The 23,585-nt window shown below is 52.1% G+C and overlaps 1 protein-coding gene across 1 annotated transcript in view; it reads left to right on the top strand.

Moving 5' to 3' along the window:
• CUNH16orf96 (chromosome unknown C16orf96 homolog) overlaps window positions 1-22,739 on the top strand; it is a 37,839-nt gene extending 15,100 nt beyond the window's left edge. Inside the window, exons 6-16 of the mRNA XM_064592480.1 lie at window positions 1,835-1,920; window positions 2,241-2,351; window positions 6,452-6,526; window positions 7,404-7,568; window positions 12,018-12,136; window positions 12,840-12,902; window positions 15,341-15,433; window positions 16,387-16,567; window positions 16,695-16,797; window positions 21,736-21,816; window positions 22,528-22,739. Of these exons, the coding sequence (XP_064448550.1) occupies window positions 1,835-1,920; window positions 2,241-2,351; window positions 6,452-6,526; window positions 7,404-7,568; window positions 12,018-12,136; window positions 12,840-12,902; window positions 15,341-15,433; window positions 16,387-16,567; window positions 16,695-16,797; window positions 21,736-21,816; window positions 22,528-22,739 (1,289 nt within the window). The remainder of the gene's footprint in view (window positions 1-1,834; window positions 1,921-2,240; window positions 2,352-6,451; window positions 6,527-7,403; window positions 7,569-12,017; window positions 12,137-12,839; window positions 12,903-15,340; window positions 15,434-16,386; window positions 16,568-16,694; window positions 16,798-21,735; window positions 21,817-22,527) is intronic.
• The last annotated feature ends 846 nt before the right edge of the window (window positions 22,740-23,585 follow it).

The raw sequence follows: 23,585 nt of genomic DNA on the forward strand, positions 1-23,585 counted from the left end.
ATGTGGTCCGTGTGGGGTTAGGAGCTACTGCCGGGCAAACATACGTATCCTTAAAGACCACAGAAGCTTTCTGGGTGGCAGCCGAAACGATAGATTTATGCTCCGATTTTATGCCTTTGACGGGCAAAATGCTCGCTGAGGGGAGTGGAGGGCAGAATAGCCTAGTTGAGTAGTTTTCAACCTTGTGCTCCCCTCAGCATCCCCAGGGGGCTGCGCCCCACCCCTGGAGCTTCTGATGTGGTTGGTTTGGGCAGAGCCCAAGAATTTGCATGTCTCAGTCATTCCAGCAGCTGATTCTGCTGCTGGCCGAGGGGACCCACTGTGAGGCCCATTGCCCTACGTTGTTTGAATCGTTATCTTGCTTTTTTTTTTTTTTTTTTTTAAGATTTTATTTATTTATTTGACAGAGAGAGACACAGCGAGAGAGGGAACACAAGCAGGGGGAGTGGGAGAGGGAGAAGCAGGCTTCCCGCTGAGCAGGGAGCCTGATGCGGGGCTCTATCCCAGGACCCTGGGATCATGACCTGAGCCGAAGGCAGACGCTTAACAACTGAGCCACCCAGGCCCCTCATTGCTTTTTTTTTTTTGCTCCCTGCCAAGCGCAGTAGTTGAATTACGTCAAGTCTATAGGTGGCGTTACCCTTAATTGGCAGTGCTGTTCTACAAATCTTGGAAAGAAGACGTGGAACTTCAGCCAGCTAAATAAACTAGGCTGCTCTCAGTGAATACGGGTGTGCAGCTGAGAATACGATAGTAATAGATTTAAATTTAAAAGGTAAAGCCATAATAGCCCAAATTCTACTTCTGACCAGCTGCCACTTTTGTTAAGAAAACTCAAGATAGTTTGTAAACCTATCTTGGCTCAGATTTCTCCTCCCTTCCTAGGTGTGTCCTGTATGTTAGTTTTTAACCTCTTGTCGGGAACTTGATATAGGGTACTTTTTTTTACCCCCTCCTTCTTTGTTAAATCCCCCTTTCTATCTTGTGGTGAGATAATGCACTTCATATACTCTCATAAATAAGGTGCTTTGTAGTTTTGCTCAGGACCTTTTTTTTTTTTTTTTTTGGAGTTACCTCTGTTCCCAACACAGGGCTCAAACTCACGACCCCAAGATCAAGAGTCATATGCTCTACCAACTGAGCCAGCCAGGTGCCCCAACTCAGGGTCTTTACTGAGAGGGGAGTAAATTCCAGAGAGGCCTCCCTAGGCCTGTGCTGTCTAATATGATAACCAGGAGGCACACGTGGCTATCGGGCATGTGACATGGGGCGAGGTCCAGCACAAATGTGCTCTAAGTGTGAAGTGCACATCAGATATTAAAAACAATATGAAAACATGAACATAAGATATCTCACTTCTTTTTATCCCATATTGAAATGATACTATTTTGAATATATTGGGTTAAATAAAATATCAAAATTAATTTTACCTGTTCCTTTTTTTTTTATTTTCAAAGATTTATTTATTTTAGAGAGAGAGCACAAGTGGGGGTAGGGGCAGAGGGAGAGGGAGAGAGAGAATCTCCAGCAGACTCCTCGCTGAGCATGGAGCCTGATGGGGGGCTCAATTTCACAACCCTGAGATCATGACCTAAACCATATCAAGAGACGGACACTTAACTGACAGAGGCACCCAGGGCCCCTTCCTTTTTTGATTTGTTTAAAGAATGTGGCTCCTAGAAAATTTTAAATGACCTCAGAGGCCCCCAGGCTCATATTCTCTTGCTTTGGACAGTACTACTTCCAACGACTCCTTTCAGAAGCAGGTGGAGCTCTAGATGAAGCCTCTTTGCCCATCCCTGCCCCAGACAGCCACCCCCTCCTTTGCTTTCAGCTAATATGGGAGCCTCCTCCAAGCTTGGGACGACAGTGGACGTACTGCAGGAAAAGATCGGGAGCCTCCAGAGATCCAGGATAAAGGCGAGTGCCCCAGGCAGAAAGAGCTTCAGGGGATGGGCGGCTTGAGGTGGGCTGATGGCAGAGTCCCTGACCCAGGACAGCGTTTGTCTGTCCCATAGCTGAAAGGCAGCCTGGGGGAGTCAGTGGGACCGAGGAGGCAGACCTGGCAGGTGCAGGGGTCCCAGTGGGTTGTGCCTGTGTGGTTCCCGTGGCAAGGGTCTTTGGGGGCCACCGAGGTGGCAGGCTGGAGACGCACTGGCCTGGTATACTCTTCATGCCCCTTCTCCAGCCATGGTGACCTTAGAAGCAGAGGCCTTTGTGTCCGTGTCTCCCCCTTTTAGGAGGAGGAACTCAAGAGAGTTTGGGGTCACCAGATAGAGAAGATAAAGAATCACCACATCGTGCTGGACAGGGCAGTGGAGAAGCTGCAGATTCGCTTGGATGACTTGAAGGTCTGGGGGCTTGGCTGGGCAGCTGCAGGGAGGGCTCCTCGCTTGGACATTTGGACCCTCCCTGAAGGTCTCACGGATACAGCAATGGTGGGGAAACCAGGGCCGCTGCACTGGCATTTTACTTTGTGTGAATTACACCTCAGTGGAAACAGACAAATTCCACCACCCCCGCTTGCACCCCCAAACATAGAAACGAGGGCCTGAGCAATGTCTGTGTTACAGACCGCTGGGTCAGCCACCCCAGAAGGGTGCCTGGCGCATAGCAAATGCTCAAAATGTGCTGAAGGAATCAGTGAATGAATAAGAGGATCTCTTGCATCAACTCTTAGGTTCCTAACGTTTCCCCTAAGCCAGATTGTTGGTGAATTCTCAGCATTGGGGCATGGGGCGAGGTGGGGGGTGTCTTTCTGAAACGGCAGATTTGCTGACCCCACAATTGTGTAGACACAGAGCGCCTAGCTGGGGCTCACTCGGCCCAACACCCACTCCCATGGGCCTGGAGGGTCTGACTCAGCTGGCCTGATGACCCTGACCTGATGGTCCTCAGGACCTGTCCAGTCCGTGCCTTGTCTCAGAGGTGTCCCCGACCTTTGGAGGAGGACTCAGAGTCATTCCTAGCAGGAGGAGGTGACCTTCCCTCAGAGTATAAGAGACAAAACCCCACACAAAACCAATGGAGATGGTTTCCATGGGGGCTTCCGATTCCAAGTCAGGGGGCTATTGGTGGGATGCACGAGGATGTAGGAGGCGCAAGGCAAAGGCTTATCTCTCCCTCCCAAGACCATGACACAGAGGAATCAGGCTACGACACACACAGGGCGCCTTTGTTGCGGAAAGAACTCCTGAAAGGGGAACCAGTCGTAGCCTGAGCGAGGGTGAGGGTGCTGTGTGTGGCCAGAGGGGCCGCAGGCTTGCCGGCGCAGACTTTTGTGAATGCCGAGATTGGGAACTCCCTTGTCTCTGGCCAGCTCCAGGCCCTCCCTGTCACCTGCCCTGTGGAGAGGCTGGGCTGCTGTGCCCTGCAGGGTGCCTCCCCCGGTGGAGACAGGAGCCAGCGCTCTGGCCTGCCCTACGCTGGGGGAGGGAGTCGCTCACTGTCTGCCTCCCGAGTAGCTGTCGCTTGTCGAGGGAAACTGCAGAGGACAAGGCCTGACCAAACAGTGCCAAACAGAACAAGTCAGCCTTTGTGCTGCCTGCCCCTGTGCCAACAGGAATCCGCTGCTTATAAAAGTTAACCCTGGAAGGACCTGGAGCAGGGTTCCATATACAACCCATGTTTCGTTAAATATTTCCTAAATGAATACAGGCGATAAGAAATCAGCAGCCCTGTGGAGCCCTTCCCGAGGAAACGAGGGAGGGCAGACCCATCCGCCGTGGTTCTCTTGCAACATCTGGAGATGTGACGCTCTCCCTGGATGTCTGCAAGAAACATCAGGAACACAGCAGGTGGCACAAGAAATCCTCTTATTCATTCACTGAGTCATTCAGCCCCTGCTACCAGCATCCACTTTGCACCAGACACCCTGCTCGTGGCTGGTGATGCTGCGGTCAGCAAGACAGACACCCTCCAGGCCCTTCGGGGGGAGGGGTCAGTGGTGCATTTGTTTATTTTTAACTGGAGTGTAATTTATACACAGTAAAATGCCCGAGTCTTTTTTTTTTTTTTAAAGATTTTATTTATTTATTTGAGAGAGAGAGAATGAGAGACAGAGAGCATGAGAGGGAGGAGGGTCAGAGGGAGAAGCAGACTCCCCGCCGAGCAGGGGGCCCGACGCGGGACTCGATCCCGGGACTCCAGGATCATGACCTGAGCCGAAGGCAGTCGCTTAACCAACTGAGCCACCCAGGTGCCCCAAAATGCCCGAGTCTTAAGTCTAAGAGCTCAGTCCATGTCCGCCTGTTTGTGTAGCCATGCCCCCACCATCCAGTCAAGACGGAAATGTTTCCATCCCCTTGGCGTGCTTCTCTGAGAGTTTCCCACCGAGAACCCAGCCAGAAAATAAGTGGGGGCCAAACTCTTTCTTACGGACCTTACGGAAAATGTGATTTGCGTTTTGCAAGGGGACAAGTGTCTTCCATAAGCCAGAGGCTACATTCCAAAACCATTCCTGGAACAAACGGTGATATTCAGAGTTTGGGCTTGGTGCGGGAGGACACGGATAAGGTGGCCAGTGGGTACGGAGTGCTGACTCTGCCAGAATTAGCCAGAAGATGCCACTTCTTGTCTCTCCAGCCTGTGGGAGAGGCATGGGATTAGTGCCCCCTGAAAGAGCAGAAAACCGATCCAGGCAAAGAAGCCAGTTAGGTTCACCCGGCCGGGAGGCAGCCTGGTGTTAGGGTTCAGAGCTCTGGCTGTGGGTTAGATAGGCCTGGGTTTGAATCCCGGTTCTTCCACTGACTTGGGTGTATTTGTTTCCTGGGGCTACCGTAAGAAATGATCGAAAACACTAGGCACCTGTTCCATCACGTTCTGGAGGCTAAAAGCCCCAAATCCAAGTGTTGGCAGGACCTTGCTCTGACGGAAGGCTCTGGGGGAGGATTCTTGCCTCTTCCAATTTCTGGCGGCTCCAGGCATTCCTTGGCTTGTGGCCACATCCGTCCAATCTCTTGTTTCCCTATTCCCTCTGTGTGTCTGTCTTCATCTCCTTATAAGGACATCAGTCGATGGATTCCAGTATGACCTCATCTTAACTAATACATCTGCAAAGACCCTATTTCCAAATAAGGCCACATTCACAGGTTCTGGGAAGGTATGGATTTTGGGGAAGATGTTAATCAACCCAGTACGCCGGTGACCCTAACAGTAGAAGTTAGAAGATCTAAGCCTAATCAGTCCTCTTTATTTCTAGATTTTAACTAGAAAGAGCCAAGTGGAGATGTAAGTATTAATATTGGGCCTGATGACTCCAAAAGGTCAGGGCTCTCTGCTGATGTGGGGTTGGAGGAAGCAACCTGACTTGAGGCCCAAACAGGGCCTTCCTTCCACACCTCCACTTCCCATTCTAGACCTTGGGGACCCATCTTCAGGCAAGGTGGATGTAATGGAACTTGGCATTTATTAGAATTAGGTTCAACTTCAGATAACCTAATCTCTCCCCCCGCCCACAAATAACTGACTTAAACCAGGTGTAAGTGTATTTCCCATTCACAGTCAAGAAACTCAGAGGTGGTTGGTCCAGAGCTGGTATAGAACTCCATGGTGTATGACTTCCATTCCCAAGCTCACCTCAAGGAACAAGATGGCTACTGGCACTCCAGTCATTAACTCTGTCTTCAAGCCGGCAGTGGAGAGGACATACTTCATTAAATATTTCTTATTTTTCCTACCTACTTCCTGCCCACTTCCATTTACACCCCAGTGGTCATACTGAGCTATAAAGGAGGGTGTGAAATGAATTCATGATTCCGGCTGCCAGGTGCCAGCTCAAAGTTTGGGGGCTCTGTTTCTAACGGTGAGAGGGAAACCAGACATGAAGGAAGCAGCAGAAGCCTATTTCCAGCTTTGGAGAAAATGTGGCTGGGGACAAGGCTCTGGGGACATGGCTCAGAAGGTGTGAGGCTCTGAGGCTCTTCCCAAGCAGGTTAGCCGCGGCTGCTGTCACAGGGAGGGTCCGGAAAGTGGAGAGCGGGCAGAGTTAACGGATGGAGCTGGTTCTTCGTGGAGTGAGGGGGTAGGATATGAGAGTTTCCCCCCAACACTGGGGCACAGCATGTGCGCCATGTAAGTGCTTGGTGGATAAATAGACTCCAGTTCTCACCGGGACCCCATTACAGATAAGAGCTGAACTTGCCTCAAACTTCCAGGGAACCAAAGTGTTGACACTCGTTTACATTTTCCTTCCTCAAGTCTGCTCCCCTCCCCCTGTGCCACCAAGTTCCTACGATGCCACCTCTGAGGGGACATCTTGTCCCAAGGCTCACGTTCCTTCCCTTCTGGTCTGGGCATCTGGAATCCACACCTTTGGACATGCCCACCCTACCTGCTAGCCACCTGGCCCCATTGTCCCTTCCCAGCAGCGTGGCAGGTGTGGACGTGGGAGGAAGACGTTATTTCCAAGGTATCCAGGGATGGGGAACATGCCATTTTCTTCTGTTCTTAGATTGTCCATGCTCAAATTAAAAACCTTGAAATGCACAAGGTGGACAAAAGTGTGATGGAGCAGGAGTTGAAAGAGGTGAGTGGGGGCGCCTGGGTGGCTCAGTCGGTTAAGCATCTGCCTTCAGCTCAGGTCATGATCCCAGGGTCCTGGGATCGAGCCCTGCATCAGACTCCCTGCTCAGTAGGGAGTCTGCTTCTCCCTCTGCCCCTTCCCCCCTCATGTTTGAGCTCATGCTTGCACTCGTGCACAGTCTCTCTCTCTCTCTCAAAGAAAATCTTAAAAAAAAAGGGGGGGGGGCGCCTGGGTGGCTCAGTTGGTTAAGCGACTGCCTTCGGCTCAGGTCATGATCCTGGAGTCCCGGGATCGAGTCCCACACCGGGCTCCCTGCTCAGCGAGGAGCCTGCTTCTCCCTCTGACCCTCCCCCCTCTCATGTACTCTCTCTCATTCTCGCTCTCTCAAATAAATAAATAAAATCTTTAAAAAAAAAAAAAAAGGAAAGAAAGAAAGAAAGAGATGAGTGAGCAGCTTCCTCTCTCCTCCCGCCTGTGCATCCTGAGCCCAGCTCTCCCACCCAGGGGAATGGAGTCATCCAGCCAAGACAAAAACCAGGCAGAGAACCTCCCACAGTTTCCTTCCATCTTTCTCATATAGAAAGGCTAGGGAAGCTTCCCCAAAGTTGTCCTGTCAACTCCTATTTTCAGTGACTCAGGATTAATGACAATTTATTATGTGAACTTAAAAGTCATGGACCAGCTTCTCTATCCACAGGAAGACCTTGGCTTAGACATGACAGTCATGTTTGAGCCAGTTAGACCCCAAGGTTGAATTTAAACCAAGGCCGGGCATTCAGGGTCCCGGACTAAAAAACACAGACCAGAGTGGTTGGATCCCCCAACTTCCTCCTGCTCCCACCCCAGCATCCCTGGCTCCCTGAGTCCCCTGTGTCTCTAGAAAGCCGACAGGAGCACCCTGGCAAGCAAGGCGAGCCGGGCCGACCTGGAGACAGTGGTGACAGAGCTCAACGAGATGATTCAGGGCATGCTCTTCAGGGTCGTGACCCATGAAGATGACTGGAAGAAAGCTCTGGAGCAGCTGAGCAAGGACCTGAGCACCAAGGTGAGTACCCCATAGCAGCCGTCACCTGCTGCATAACAAGTAGCCCTGAAATGTGACACCTTGAAACGACAAGTGCTCAGAGTTGCTGAGGGCCAGGAATTGGGGAGCAGCTTAGCTGAGGGACTCAGATTCTCCCGTGAGGCTGCAGTCAAGAGGCCATCCAGGGCTTCAGACCACTAAAGTGCCATTTCCAAGATGGCACCCTCCTGTGGCTGTCAGCAAGACACTGTACTTCCTTGCCACTCAGATTTCTCCTCAAGTCTGCCTGAGTGGCATCACAACATGGTAGCCTACTTCCCCAGAGCGAGTGACCCAGGAGAGCCCTACGGGAGCTGTGTATTGTCTTCTAGGACAGCCACACCGCATCATTTCTGTAGCATCCTATGGTTCCACAGGCGAGCCCTACTCCGTGTGAGAGGGTGTGAGGACCAAGAGGTGTGGGCCAGGAGCACCTTGGAGGCTGACTACCATAACTCTCCTGCCTGGCCCAGCAAAGGGGCATGGCAAGGTGGCGGTGAGGGGGCAGGGGAGATCTGCTGATCATTTATTTCCTCTTCTGTCATTTACTGACCACCTGTGATAAGCCAGACTCTGGAGAAATGTTGATAATGAGTCCCAGCCCCTGCCTTGATCAGGACTGTCCAGTAGAGAGACAGCAACAGTCAAACCAACAATTACAGTGCTGTGCAGCTCCTGAAGTTTGGGTTCAGAGTCCAGCAGCCCTGGGAGCAAGTCCCAGCTCCCCCTGAGTGGCCATGGGCCCCAAGTGGTATGACCTCCCTGAGCCTCAGCTTCCTCCTCCACAAAACGAGGATTTGTTCGTTCATCAACTGCGCAGTGGGCACCTACAGTGGATGTAACGACAAGCAAAACAGATACGGACGTGTTTCTCTCAGGGACACGTTCCTCATAAAAGTCACAGATCAGTGCGGAATCGCAGCCTGAGTGAGTCCAGTCATCTACAGAAAACTGACCTACTTTTCCTCAATAATTCAATGATGGGGTGGGGAAAAGAGTGGAGACAGACACTGTTCTAGATTACAAGTGTCTCCAGAGACAAAACAACCAAACGCAGCTCATGAGGAGACCTGGCTTGTGTCCTGGTTCAGTTGCGCCAGCTCTACACATGGGCTGGGAATTGGTGCAAAGTCAGGAATTCCTGTTCGTGTGTTCGGTGTCCTGAGGGTGTTGCGGTCACGTAAGAAAATGTCCTCACGGTGGGGGGGCGTGGGGGGGCACAGTTGGTGGAGGCTCTGACTCTTGGTTTCAGCTCAGGTCGTGATCTCAGGGTCGTGAGATCGAGCCCCACGTCGGGCTCCATGATCAGCGCAGGGTCAGCTTGAGATTCTCTCTCTCCCTCTGCCCCTCCCCATCTCAAAAATAAATAAATAAAGCTTAAAAAAAAAAAATGTCCTCATGAGTACTATGGTATTTATGAGTGAGGTATCATGGTCTTTCTGTTTTAGAGAAAGAGAACACATGGGGAGGTGGGGGAGGGAGAGAGAATCTCAAGCAGGCTCCACACCCAGCTGGTTAACCTTTAACCATTTTAAAATGACTAAATCAGTGGCATTTTGTACATTTACAGTGTTGTGTAAGCACTACCTCTGTCTGGTGGTAAGACACTATCATCTCCCCAAAAAGAAGCCCATACCCATTTAGGCAGCACCCCCCCAGCCCCTGGGAACCACCGGCCTTCTTTCTGTCTCTGTGGGTTTGCCTATTCTAGACATTTCATATAAATGGAATCATACAAACTGTGACCTTTTGTGATTGGCTTCTGGCACTTAGCATCATATTTTCAAGGTTCATTTATGGATCAGATCTCCATTCTTTTTTATAGCTGAATACTAATTCCATCGACAAGAGAGACCACATTCTGTTTATTCATTCATCTGTTGATGGACACTTGGGTTGTTTCCACCTTTGACTATTATGAATAATGGTGCTGTGAACATACATGTACACATTTTTGTTTGAATGCCTGTTGTTAGTTCTTTTGGGTAGATAGCCAGGAGTGGAATTGCTGGGTCATATGGTAATCCTCTGTTTAACTTTTTATAGGTAGGGGTGATATATCATGTCTGCAATTCACTCTGAAATGATTCAGAAAATGAACGGATACACATATGTACAGATAAAGAAAATGTGGTAAAATGTTAAAAGTTGATTAAATGGATGTCCAAGTGGTCCTTTGGACTATTCTTGCAACTTTTCTGTAGATTTAAAAGTTTTCAAAATAGGAAGCTGGGGGAAAGAGTCTTCTTGGGGTGCTGTGCACTTTGTGTCACCTTGGGTCGGCAGGTAGGTCATGCTGGCCGGTGGTCCCTTCAGTGGTGAAGCAGATTCATCAGAGCCCAGCGATGCTAGGCTGATGTCATCACTGTAAAGGTACATTCCCGCCTTATAAGCAGCAAGTGATTTGGGGGTGACCCTTTGGCACCCTGGAAATGTCTATTGCCTCATTGGCCATTCTTCTAGTGGCTTCCTCATAAATTGAGAATTGTTTCCTGAACTGGTTATTTCATGGTTGCAAAATGGTGAGTTCTCTAATCTTAGCACTGCTTCTCCATTTACCAGCTGGAAATCCATAAAGAAGAGCTCTCCCTCATCAGCTTGAGCCAATTACCCTGAAATATGGTTCTTGCAGGAAAGACAAGAACAATGATTTCCTTAATTACCGGTGTTCAGGAATGATATCACTGCTAAAGACACCTCCAATATATGGTGGCAAATGGAGGTTTCTGGGTTTTGTTTTGTTTTTTTTTAATTTCTTTTTGTGAATGTCACTGTGAATCATGGGTTTTAATGTGTTCAATTCGCTCAATCAGTTAAGTTACTATTTCTTTTGTCACTTACGTGTTCTCATCTTTGGCCTGTGAGCTGGCTTCTGAGCCCTTTGACTTGACCCTCTGTCTCAGAAAGTGGCCTTGGTTCCTTAAAGGACAAAATGTTCCAGGCTCATCTTCAACATTCCCTTCCTCAGACCTGATTCAGTCATTTCTCTACAGAGTCTCGGTTCCTGTTAGTGGGGAGTGGTGTTTAGAGACCAAACTGTGGGCACTGGAAGGAACACTTTAAACTACACCCAACAGGGGCGCCTGGGTGGCTCAGTCGTTATGCATCTGCCTTTGGCTCAGGTCATGATCCTGGGGTCCTGGGATCGAGCCCCGTGTTGGGCTCCCTGCTTCTCCCTCTCCCATTCCCCCTGCTTGTGTTCCTGCTCTCTCTGTGTTTCTCTCTGTCAAATAAATAAAATCTTAAAAAAAGAAAAAAAAAGGAACATGTAAACTACGCCCAACATGGGGTTTGCACTCATGACCCCAAGATCAAGAGTCACATGCTGGATTTAAAAATTCACGAGTCCCGGGCGCCTGGGTGGCTCAGTTGGTTAAGCGACTGCCTTCGGCTCAGGTCATGATCCTGGAGTCCCTGGATCGAGTCCCGCATCGGGCTCCCTGCTCGGCAGGGAGTCTGCTTTGCCCTCTGACCCTATCCCCTCTCGTGTGTTCTCTCTCTCTCATTCTCTCTCTCTCAAATAAATAAAATCTTAAAAAAAAAAATTCACGAGTCCCACTGTGAAAACCAGTCTGGCAGTTTCTCAAAAAGATAAATATAGGGTCACCATACAACTCAGCACTTCCAGGCCCAGGTGTGTACCCAAGAGAAATGAAAATGGGTCCACACAAAAACTTGTACACAAATGTTCATAGCAGCATTACTCATGATAGCCAAAAAGTGGAAGCAACTCAAACGTCCATCAACAGATGGATGGATAAACAAATTGTGGTCTATCCATCCACAAACTGTGGTGGAATATTATTCAAACCATAAGAAGAAATGAAGCTCAGATTCATGCTGCCACCTGGGTGACCCTTGCAGACATGATGCTGAGTGAGAGAAACCAGACACCGAAGGCCATGGATTGTGTGATTCCATTTATATGAAATGTCCAGAACAGGCAAATCCATAGACAAAAACTGGGTTAGTGGGTTGCCTACACCTGGGGGTTTGGAGCTCACTTCGCCACTTGCAATAGCATCCATTAGGAGATGAACCTTAAGCTAAGGTTCCTTTTTGTCATTTTCCTTTTCCTTGACCCCCTCACTGTTTCGGTTTAATCTTTTTTTTTTTTTTAAGATTTTATTTATTTATTTGAGAGAGAGAAAGAGCACAAGAGGGGGGAGTGGGAGAGGGAGAAGCAGACTCCCTGCCGAGCAGGGAGCCCGATGCGGGACTCGATCCCGGGACTCCAGGATCATGACCTGAGCCGAAGGCAGTCGCCCAACCAACCGAGCCACCCAGGCACCCTCGGCTTAATCTTGTTACACTCTGTGTAACTTTGCTGCAACTCCTTTTCTGGAGTGAAGCAGTGTGGGAGTAGGGGGGTAGGGGGGTGGGGGGGTGAATTAGTTGACTAAATGCTCTTTTCCCTTCGGCTGTTTGCAGCCGGTCCACAGCGATTTGAATGGTCTGAAGAAAGACATGGATGAGATCTGGAAAGTACTCAGGAAGCTCCTGATTGAAGGCCTCCGATTTGACCCTGACAGAGCTGCTGGCTTTAGGAAGTGAGCCCCTCCTGGGTAGGGGTGCAGCTCCCAGAGGCTGGGGAGACCCCCTCTCCAGAGAGGAAACCAGAGGGGAATCCCAGCGGATTCTGGGAAGAAGGGTTCCAGACCTGTGGACCCAGGGGAAAGGGGTGGGGCTTCCTGGCTTCGGGGAGGAGGGTGAAGGTGGGATGGAGCTGAGGGCACCGAGGGGCTCTGGCCTTGGCTGTCGAGGGGCTCCAGGAACCCATCTGCTCCAAAGCCCTCTTGCCACAAATGAAACCAAGGCTCACAGAGGGTAGGGGCCATGCAAGGCCTCACAGAGAGCCTGGGGATCTGGGACTGGAGCCCTCTTGCCATGTCCCCCACCCCATCCAGATAGAGCCCCAGGCAGAGGGACTCAATGTTGGGGTGCGGAAGGAGGTCTCCTGTCCTCAGATGACCCCTCATCCTTCCAAATATCCCCTGTGTAGGGTAGCTTTCCAGAGGCCCCTGGTTTTAAAGACCTCCATTGTGTTGGGGGCAGGAACATTAACTACACACACTATCCCCTACCTGTGCCCCAGGCAGCCACAGGATAGGGATCAGCAGGGGCCAGCAGAGCCGACTTGAGCTGAGCTGGGCCAGGTCAGCGGGGGAGTAGGGTGTGGAGGGTGGTCCTGACCCTGAGGAACAGACAGACCTTCCCCCACGGTGCACCAGCTGACGGCTGGCTGTCTTCCAGGAAACTGTTTGAGCGGGTGAAATGCATCTCCTGCGACCGGCCAGTGGAGCTGATGACGGGCCCGTGAGTACCGCCGCCAGGGGGCGCCCACGCCCACCCGGTCTGTTTGGATTCCCCCTACCTACCCGCCTGGGGAGGTTCTAGGTCCATCATTTATCCGTCCGTCCGTATACATTATTCCGTACACTTGATTTCATTTGCTCCCGGTCCCGGGCAGGGGCACTTGGCATCCCCTCCTTCATCAGCCCTGCCTGGCGCCTGCTGTGTCCCATGCTCAAGATCAACTCCAAAAGCAAAAGGATAGAAGGAAACTGGGGAAAAGCTGAACTTTGTGGGACTTCCTTGCATGTATTTTTAGAGTCTAATGCTTTTTATTTATTTAGGTGAAACTCACACACACACACACCATTTTAAAGTCAACAGTTCAGTGTCATTTGGTGCACATTCACGATGATCTGCAACCATCACCTCTAATTCCAAAGCATTTTCATCTCCCTAAAAGGAAACCCCAGACTCATTAGCAGTCTCCCCCACCCCCGACAACCACTAACTTTCCATCTCTGTGGATTTGCCTATTCTGGACACTCCATATGAATGAAGTCATACGACCTCTGACCTGGTTCTGGCTTCTTTCACTGAGCATCATGTTCTTAAGGTTCATCCACACTGGCGGGTGTCAGTGCCTCATTCCATTTTTTATGGCTGAATTGTATCACATTATATAAGCCGCCCACATTTTGTTTATCCACTTACACGCTGATGAACATTTGGGTTGATTCATCTTTTAGCTCTTGTGATTAGTGCTGCTGTGAACATGCATGTACATAGATTGGCTGGAATACCCGCTTTCCCGTATTTTGGGTATAAACCTGGAGGTGGTGGGAGTGCTGGGTCATGTGGTCCCTTGACAATTAACTCTTTGAAGAACCACCAAAAAACACTCTCATAGGGTTTAAGAGCCCGAATCTTGCAGTGCCCACGCTAGCCTGGCCCCCGTGACCCACGAAGCTCACCACCCTACATCATCAGTCCATGCTCATGGAGGGGCTTTGAGCCTATATCCAGATTTTTTGGTTAAAGCCACAGATCCCTAGTTGCAGCGTTATTTATAATATTTTAAAAAGTAAGAAAGGAAACAATGTGAAGTGGTGAATGAGTTATGTATATTTACATCAGCTGATATAAGTCATGTCGTAGAAGGAGGTATAATGGAACCTTCTGAGATGTGGAAATGGTTGCAGCTACACCATCCAACGCAGTAGCCAACAGCCACATAGGGTTAATGCGGCTGAAAATGGAATTTTGCGTTTTATTTAAATTTATTTAAATTTAACCATAAATTTAAATACCCGCCGGTGTCCAGTAGTTGCCATATTGGATGGCACAGTCGTGGAAGAATTATTTCGTGGCCTGGAAAAAGGTTCATAATAACTTAAATGAGAAAATCAAGTAGTTTGTGTGTGATCCTATTTTTGTTTTGTTTCGTTTTTTAGCAAGTTTTATTGAGTGATAGCAGTGATAGTATAAAGCTCCCAAGGAGGGAGGGGGCCCAAAGGGGTTGCCCATGATCCTATTTTCGTTAAAAAAAAAAAAATACAGGGGTGCCTGGGTGGCTCAGTCGTTAAGCGTCTGCCTTTGGCTCAGGTCATGATCCCAGGGTCCTGGGATCGAGCCCCGCATCGGGCTCCCTGCTCGGCGGGGAGCCTGCTTCTCCCTCTCCCGCTCCCCCTGCTTGTGTTCCCTCTCTCTCTGTCTCTCTCTCTCTGTCAAATAGATAAAATCTTTAAAAAAAAAATACATAAACACAGAAAATTACTGGAAGGACCCATATCAAAATATTTGTCACATGGTTATAGAGCTTTTTGTGTTTATTTGTGCTCTGTCCTTTTTAAAATGCTGACAGTATATATTACTTTAACATTTTATTGTGGTTAAAATGGTAAAGTATGTAAATATTTACGGTGCAACCTGATGAATTTGTACACGTGTATACACCTTTATAACCACCTCTGAGATCAACGTGTACAACAGTTCCCTCTGCTCAGAGAGCTGGTATATATATATATATTTTGTGGAGGTAAAATACACAACACAAATCAACCATTTAAAATTGGGCAGGTCAGGGGCATTTAGTGCCTCAACAATATTGTGCAACCACCACTCCTTCTGGCACCAGAGCATTTTCACCAGCTATCCAGAAGGAAACCCCAGCCCCATTTGTGGCCACTCCCCATCCCCTCCCCCAGCCCCTGGCAACCTCCGATCTGTGTTCTGTTTCTAGGATTCACCTGTTCTGGCTTTTAGTTTTATAATCAGAACAGTTGTTCTTTGTGACTGTCAAAGATCACTGGGGCTCTTTAGGGCCCTGAACGCAGCGGGCTGTGCTGTGGACGTCTCCAAAGAGAGGAATGGGTTTAAGGGTAGACTTCCTGGAGGAGGAGGGAGGCTGGAGCTGTCTGCTGGCCACTTGCACCTCCCCCTGAACTCTTGTCCTCCAACAGGCCACTCATCACCATCCGCAAAGCCCACCTGCTTTCGAGGCTGCGGCCAGCCAGCGCCAACACCTATGAGTACCTGCAGCAGCAACAGTTGAGGTGAGTGGGCTGGGGGCGTGCCCCGCAGAAGCCCTCAGGAGCCCGCAGCCCTGCAGAGACACCAAGTCCAGTCCCAGGGCATTGCCAGCCATCTGCAAGGGAGCCGTTTGGGGAGGTGGCTGGGGCAGCAGATGGCCTGGGAGAGGACACTGGCAGAAGGGAATGGGCATATTTATTGGGCATCTATTATGGGCGGAGACCGTTGGGGAAGGATTCTCATTTAAATCTCACCACTCCTGTGAGCTAGGATGGACGTGCCCGCCTCCAGCTGCAGGAAGTAAGCGAGGGCCCTGGTCTCCGCTCACTGCACTGAGTGCTTTGCCCTAGCCGACCTCGGCGAATCCTTAAGCCTTCCCTTTGAGGTGTATTCTATCTTCACCACATTTTGTAGTTGAAGGAAATGAGGTTCAGAGAACTTCAGCCACCTGCCCAAGGTCACAACTAGTAAGTGGCAGAGTTGGTGCCTTGACCTGCAGTTTCCCAGCACACCTGGCAGGCTCCCTGGGTCCCGGCCCCACCCTCAACCTCCTGACTTCCCACGCTCTGTGGGTGCTTCCTGCACCCTGGCCTGAGATACTTCTGGCCAAGTGGGGAAATGAAGGCTGACCAATAATCACAGCCACATAAAGGGGAGAGCCATGGGGGCCTGGGCCTGCACCCCCACCTTCCTATGCTTGACTCCTTCTTGAGATCACAGGTTAAAAGCCTTCTGTTGTCGGGCCAGACCAGGGCCCCCAGGGGTGGCTGGGTCTGGGGGAGCATAAGACTTGGTTTTCCCTTCTGCCCCGACTGCGCCTGTCCGTATCCACCTGCTAGCCCAAAGTACCCCCCAAACTCAAGCTGGAAGAAATTCCAGTCGTGTCTTGCCACTGGGCGGGCCCTTGGGCCCATCCTGATGCTGCTTTGGGGCAGAGGGTTCTCCCAGCGCCTGCTGTCCTACCTGCTTACCCCAGGGAACACCGGCGGCTACAGCAGCTCCGGGACCTTGGAGACCAGCACAGTAGTCTGGATTCGCTGGGGTCCCAGAAGGACTGGGGCGATGGCCCTGGCAATTTTGCCAACCTCAAGTTCAACTCCTATGACTTGTCAACGCTCTACCCCTACGGGGACCCCGAGGTGTTGGACTATGACACCGTGAGTATGGCATACACCCTGGGCGTGGGTGACCCCGGGGAGGCCGTGCTCTGTCTGCTGATCCTCTGCATGTACCAGAGATGCAGGGGAGGACACTCCCTGACTTGCGGTCCGGGCCATCTAACAGGCTGAGGTGGACATTCTGGGAGTGGACGGGATCCTGTACAAGGGCCGAATGACCAACCAGGATGGGGCACGGCCTTTGACCAGCGTTGAGAAGGAGATGACAGGTGAGAGGTGTCAGGACTTCCTGGGAGCCCGTGTCCTAAATGTCCTGGCTTTGCTGGGGAGGATGAGGAGGTGAAGGCAGGACTCAGAGCTGGCCCCATCCTGGACTGGGGGGTTCTCAAACAGTCACTTGCAGAAATGGGGTTCTACTGTATGCCAGGCACTGCACCAGGCACTGGGGAGGTGGTGGGGAGCAAAGAAAGATGGGCTATCACCCCAGGGTTTCCACACCAGTGGGAGAACCAGACTGTGCGCAAATAACCTGAAGATGAGGCCCCATTGTTTGGAATAGCAGTGAATAGCTGACCTGAGGGGAGGGGCCTGGAGACAAAGGATGCCGGCCTAGGGATGGGTGCCAGTGGCCTCACGAAAGAGGGATGCTGGGCTGGGGATGGGAGAGTTGTGAGAGGGACATCAGTCCAAGAAGAGGCCTCTGATGAGGGAATAGGGGTTAGCTGGCTAAAGAGGCCAGGTGGAAAGAGAGCAGTCCAGGTGGAGGGCATAGCAGGTGCAAAGATCCTGTGGTGGCTGGAAGCCAGGCACAGTTGGAACTCAGGAAAGTGAGTCAACCTGTGGTGGAGATTGGGAAGGGGTTGGGAATGATGAAGAGATGTGCACAGGCCCTGGAGGCTTGTGTCTCAGTGTCCCAGGTAGGGGAGGGTTGGGTTAGTAGGGGACACATGGAATCAGTTATTCTGATTGCTGCAGCTTCAAGGCTCCCGCTCCAGATGGCTCCTACTGGGAACCCCAGTCCTTGGCTCCAGCAGTGGGCCGGCAGTACCAGAAGGGGTACATTCTGTGCACACCCTTCGGGGTTTTCTCCTTCTGGGAAGAGGAATTCTCAGTTTTGCTCTGGGTGGGAGCCATACACTGCCCCATGGCAGGGGGTGAGGGTGACCCTGGAGCCCCAAGGTGGCTGGAGGGTTAAATTCTGCCCATGGTATTCTTCTTCACCCCACATTGTCCTATTGACTGGAGGACGAAATACCAGACGCGTAGGGAAAGGGGACTGTCCAACTGGGGGTGCTGGACAAAGAAAGAAGAGCCCGCGTTGGTGTCCTGGGGCGGCTGCAACAAATGGCCACAAACTGGGGAGCTTGAGACAGCAGAATTTCTCACGGTTCAGGAGACTAGAAGTCCAAAATCAAGGTGTCCCAGGGCTGTGCTCACTCCCAGGGCTCTAGGGGAGGTTCCTTCCTGCTTTTTCCCGCTTGTGGCGGCTCCACGCGTTCCTTGGCTGGTGGCTGTGTCCCTCCAGTCTCCGCCTCCGTCTTCCCGTGGCCTTCCCCCTGTGTCTTCTCTTCTGTCTCCTATAAGGACACTTGTCTCCTTAACTAGGGATGAGCCCAAGATCCTTAATTACATCTGCGAAGGCCCTTTCTCCAAATAGGGTTATATTTATAGGTTCTGGGGGATGTATCTTTTTGGGGACCACCCATCAAGCCAGGAGGGCAGGACACCATCCGAACCCTGCATTCCCCCAGCATGGATCTGGCCCATGTGGCGTTCATGGCTCGTCCCAGACAAGGCTCAGCCCCCGGCAGCAGCTGCTGTTAGGTTAAGCCTCAGGGGTCACCAGGCAGGATAATAACAATGGTGGCTAATATTTAATGAGCCCCAACTTATTGCCAGGCTGGCGCTGCCTCCTTCTTCCGGCAACAAACAGTTGAGGCATTGCACAAGGGCAGCTGGGGGTTGCTGGCTGGAAGTGCACCCTTGGTGGAGGGGCCCTTCTTCCTGCTCAGGCACCAGACAGGGCCCCTCCCCACCCACCTCCCCTGGGCTGTCACCCAGAGGGATGGGGCTTCTCTCCCCACGGCTCATTCATTCTTGAGACCCATGCAGCAAAGCAGGCCTGAATCACAACACCTCAACTGCTTTGTCCTGCTTGGGGACAACAAAGCTTAGAAATCAATCAGAAACCTGCCTGTGGCCAGATCTTTTGACCAGATTGTTCTTATCGCTCATTTATTTACTCGAAAGAACATTCTAATCCAAAACAAGCTCGAAAACTAAACCTAAATGAGCCCGCATGAGCCCTGCCCCAGGTCCAGCCTGGCCCCCGATGCGTTCGTCTGTTCACATCAGCATCCAGCATGTCCTGCCGTTTACTCAGCCCTTTGCCAGGCCCACAGGGGACACTGAGGGGCAGCTGGGCAGCCTGTGCCCTCCGGATGCTTGCACTGAGTCAGGAGCTCAGGCCAGGGCAGGGGAACGGCTGGTCCCTAGTGAGCCGTGCCCCCGCAGCAGGGGGATGGACGCGCCGAGACAGGTGGTCAGCAGGCTGGACTTTCAGACAAGTGCCCTGGAAGGAAGGCTAAGTTCAGGCAGGACTTGGGTAGGACGGAGAAGGATGTGGCAGGGGCGGGCGCAGGCCTCAGCCCTCCTCACCAGCTCTGGGTGGACTGCCTAAAATGCACACTGCGACCGGGACCCTCCCCAGCTCAGAGCCCATCCCTATGAGTTTCCTATGGCTGCTGTAACTAATTCCCGCAAACCAAGGGGCTTAACCCAAATTTATTATCTTCGTTCTGGAGGTCAGATATCCGAAATGAGTCTTACAGAGATAAAACTAAGCTGTTGGCAGGGCCGGTTCCTTCTGAGGCTCTAGGGGAGACTCTGTTTCCTCCCCGTTTCCACCTGCCAGGGGTCTCGCTCCAACCTCACTTCCGTCCTCACCTCCCCTTCTCTGACTCGGACCCTCTGGCCTCTCTCTTCAGAGCCTTGCGATTACATTGGGCCATCTGGATAATTCAGGGTCCTAGGTTTTAGGGTTTAGGACGGGGACATCTCAGGGGCACTGCCCTCCGAGTCCAGGCTCCTTGGCCAATCTGGCAGGGGGGTGGGGGAGAAGGGGGTGCTTGTCCCCTGTCTGCCCCTCCCTCCAGCATCTCAAAACTGTTTTCCCGTCTGTCAGTGAGTCCAGCTGTCTCCCTCCTCTGGGCCTCTGCCTGTGCTGTGTGCCTGCCTTGAAGACCTGGGGAACCTTTCTCATCTGCCAGAGCTTAGGGTCCCCTCCCATTGAGAGCCTCCCAGCTCCTCGGTTCTGGCTTCTGCAGAGGTGGGCAAGCCGCAGAGGAGGGCCTGGGAGGAGCAGGTGTCCGGGTCAGGTGTCGAGTTCGGGTTCTGACCTGTCGAGTCCAGGGCATCTGTTGGGTCAGAGCTGGGTTTCCAAGCCTCACTGGGTCTCGATTTTGAACCTGGGCCCTGGGCCCACATCCCTCACCTGGCAGGGAAGCAGTGAGACAGTCTCACTGGTCAGCTGGTTGGCCGGTCCTGCCTCAGACCTGTGGAGGGATCCAGGTGCCAACTGGTGATCAGAGCGGGGGCCAGGGAGTATGCCTCAACTGGGCATTTGCTCTTCGCAGAACCCAGGAAGCACACTGGAGCTAGTTCTTAGTTCATATTCAAGGAGCAGTTGATGTAGACCTTGAGACAGAGTTAGGAATGCAAGAGGTTTGGGGTGGGAGGGTTACAAAGACAGGGGTGAGGAAAGGGAGGGAGCAAGCAGAGACCCTCAGATAGTAAGCAGATCTGATGAGGTCCAGGCCAGCCCTGGGGAGCTGAACAAACACCCCTGTGCTCCCGCCATTGGCCGGAGCTGCTAACAGCCCCTGAGGTGCCAACAGGTGAGACTTGACTCCTTTTGCTCCTGCGGCTGAACAGCGAGTTCTTCCTTAAAAGGGAATTTGTATAGCTGACCCTGCTGCCGAAAGGCCCTGGTCACTCAGCTGGTCATTCCCAAGCCCTTATTGGCTCCAGGTTTACTTTAGATACCACTGGGGAGACCCGATGTGGACAAAATAAAGTTATTGCCCCCTTAGAGTTTTTACCCCATGAGAGACCATAAGATATAAACTCAATAAATAATTCAGTGAGTAGGATGAAACATGGGAGTGAGGGAGAGGATGACCACTTGAGCTAAAAGACTCTTTAAAGAAAGGACATTCGAAGTGGGAATTGTCAGGACACCCAGGGAAGGACATAGTGCCCGGGCAGAAGGAACAATCCGGTGTCCTTCATGGGAAGGAGCTCGGTGCCCCTGTAACTCGTCTTGAAGGGCAGGCCTGGGCTCTCATCCGCATCTTCACTTTCACGGCCTCTGCCCCACCCCCACGGTCCCACCTCTTCTTGTGCAGCCTTTGGTCTGGGTGGCCGGTCATGGAGATTCTGGGCTGGACATGGAGAAGGGGATGCCTTGGGTTCAAAAGTGAAGGATGGAGGGCACCTGGGTGGCTCAGTTGGTTAAGCGACTGCCTTCGGCTCAGGTCGTGATCCTGGAGTCCCAGGATCGAGTCCCGCATCGGGCTCCCTGCTCAGCGGGGAGTCTGCTTCTTCCTCTGACTCTCCCCCCTCTCATGCTCTCTCTCTCATTCTCTCTCTCTCAAATAAATAAAATCTTTAAAAAATTAAAAAAAAATTTTTAAATGGTGGGGCACCTGGGTGGTTCAGTCTGCCTTCGGCTGGGGTCATGATCCCGGGGTCTTGGGATGGAGCCCCGCATCAGGCTCCCTGCTCAGCGGGGAGCCTGCTTCTCCCTTTCCCTCTGCTGCTCCCCCCTGCTTGTGCGCGCGCTCTCTCTCTCCGTCAAATAAATAAAATCTTTAAATAAATAAAATCTTTAAATAAATAAATGGTTAATTTTGTGGTATGTGGCTTTTACTTCAAAAAAAAAAATTCACACAATGAGGGACGGAAAGGTGGGGGCGGGGGCACAGTGGTGGTCTGGCCTCAATGGGAATATCTATGCCTTGAGAAACCGTAGACTCGGAAAGGTGGGAGGAGTCTTCCGCAAAGGCTGGGCGGCAGGTGTGTGGAGGGGCGGGTCTGGGGAAACAGTGAAGGGGCCTTTGCGGGATGGGGCGGGGCCTCTGGGAGGGGGCGGGACTCTGCAAGAGCTCTCACCCGGTCCTGTCTCGTCCCCTTTCTTTTTGGCGAAGCTGTGAAGATTCCGCACCCCCCAACTCGAAACCTGTATGATCGTGAACGCCCGAGTAACTTTTATGGTTCCATCTACCCCCGTGAGTACCTGCCCTCCTCACTCCCTGGCCCAGCTGGGATTCTGGCAGTGTCTCTGGTGCCTCCCAGTCCCAGCCTGGGGCTCTGAGACCTGCCCCACCTCATGAGTCTCTCACCTGCTCTATGTCAGGGCTCAAGAAGGCCCCTTGAGTGGCCCCCACCCAGCACCCGCTCCCTGGCCAGGGCCTCCAGCTATCCTGGGCTCCTAGTTTACCCTTCAGTGGGGCTTCCTGGCCCGGGTGCCAGTCCCAGGGGTCGAGGCCCGATGTCTGTCCGCAGGTGTCTAGCTAGCTGCAGGGATGGGATCAGGAGCCCATTCATTCTGCCTGGGGCCCCATGAGCCAGGCTGGGGGGACTCCTCGGAGTCCTCTCACCATGCACCAGGCATCTGCGGGAGCACTTTCTCCCTTGTGTCCTTAGCCCTGCTCTCCAGGCTGACTGTGGAGCTGGGGCACAGCAACCCCACCCCCCGCTCCGATCCTGGACTCCAGGTCCATGTCGGGTTCAGCGTCCGTTTCTGGTGTCATTTGTCTGGGGTCACCCACCCCCGGGGAGTTTAGGGTGCCTGGGACTGGGTGAGCCGTGGGAAACCACTTCCAGTCTGGTAGCTTCTCGGCTCCTTAGTGGGTATGATCCCATCCGGCCAGCCTCCCCCCCCCCCCCCCGCCGGGCATGTTCCTGGGACACATCACCGACTTTTCTGCCCCTCCCAGCCCTGCACCCCCACGCCAGCTCGGCTGCCTTAGGCCCCCCGCCTACGACACCAGCTCGGCCTCCATCGCTGCCGCCCCTGCCACTGCTCCCCCCACTGACGCCATCCGGGCGGGACCCCCAGCAGGCCCCAGGGCCCGCCCGGCACTCAAGGGCTCTGCGCCTCGAGTCCCGAGCCAGCATGCAGCCCTCCGAGGAGCCCACCAATCCGTGAGCCCTGCGTCCCGCGCCCCTACCGCCTGTCCTCTCCCCCTGCCCACAGAGACTGGGCCCTGAGCCTGGCCTGAGGGGGGTGCAGGGGCCCTGGACGTGGGGGAGGGGCCTCCATAAGGGAATCATTTTGACCCAGGGGCTAGTTTAACTCATGCATATAAATACAACACAATCCTTCTTATCCTACACTTCCTGGAGCACATAGCTTTATAAATTGAATTTTTCACTAAGCCAATATAATTCCTTGACCAGTTTTCAATACAACAGCTAACATGCTTTTAAAAACAATCACTTTCCTTTTTATTTTGCTGAAATGACTCTATCAGAATCAGTTCCAGTTACAGCTACTGCCCACGGACGTTTTCTTTGGGGGCCATTGTTTCTAACAAGACCAATTTTCTCACGGGAACCAAATTTTACTGTGTGCATCTTTTTTTTTTTTTATTTCATGTTGATTATTCCCACCAGTAATTACGGTTATGAATTGGATATTTTTAAAACCTGATTGTTTATATTTACTTTTTTGGCCAATCCATGAGGAACTTGGAGCAGCGGCCCTGGAATATTCCGGGACTGCTCTCTCCCACCAAGGGCTGGAATCCCGCACGCCTGTTTGATGTCCTTCTGGTTCCCGTGCTAACTGCCTGTGCACTTGGTGGAATAAAGAGCTGACCAGGAGGTCATAATGTCCTGATATGGCCATTTAGTGGGCAGCTGCCACCGGGCATGCATGCTTGATTTCTTCCCCTTAGGCAGCTTGTTCCTCCTTCTCCCTGTCAACTTCTCTCCCTCTTCCTCTCCATTCCCCGGCTCTGTCTGGTTGTGTCCTCTATGCTTTTTGAACTTC

The sequence above is a fragment of the Mirounga angustirostris genome, unplaced genomic scaffold, assembly GCF_029215605.1.
Source record: "Mirounga angustirostris isolate CCGP_5_RB_7025 unplaced genomic scaffold, mMirAng1.0.hap1 SCAF_5, whole genome shotgun sequence".
NCBI lineage: Eukaryota > Metazoa > Chordata > Mammalia > Carnivora > Phocidae > Mirounga > Mirounga angustirostris.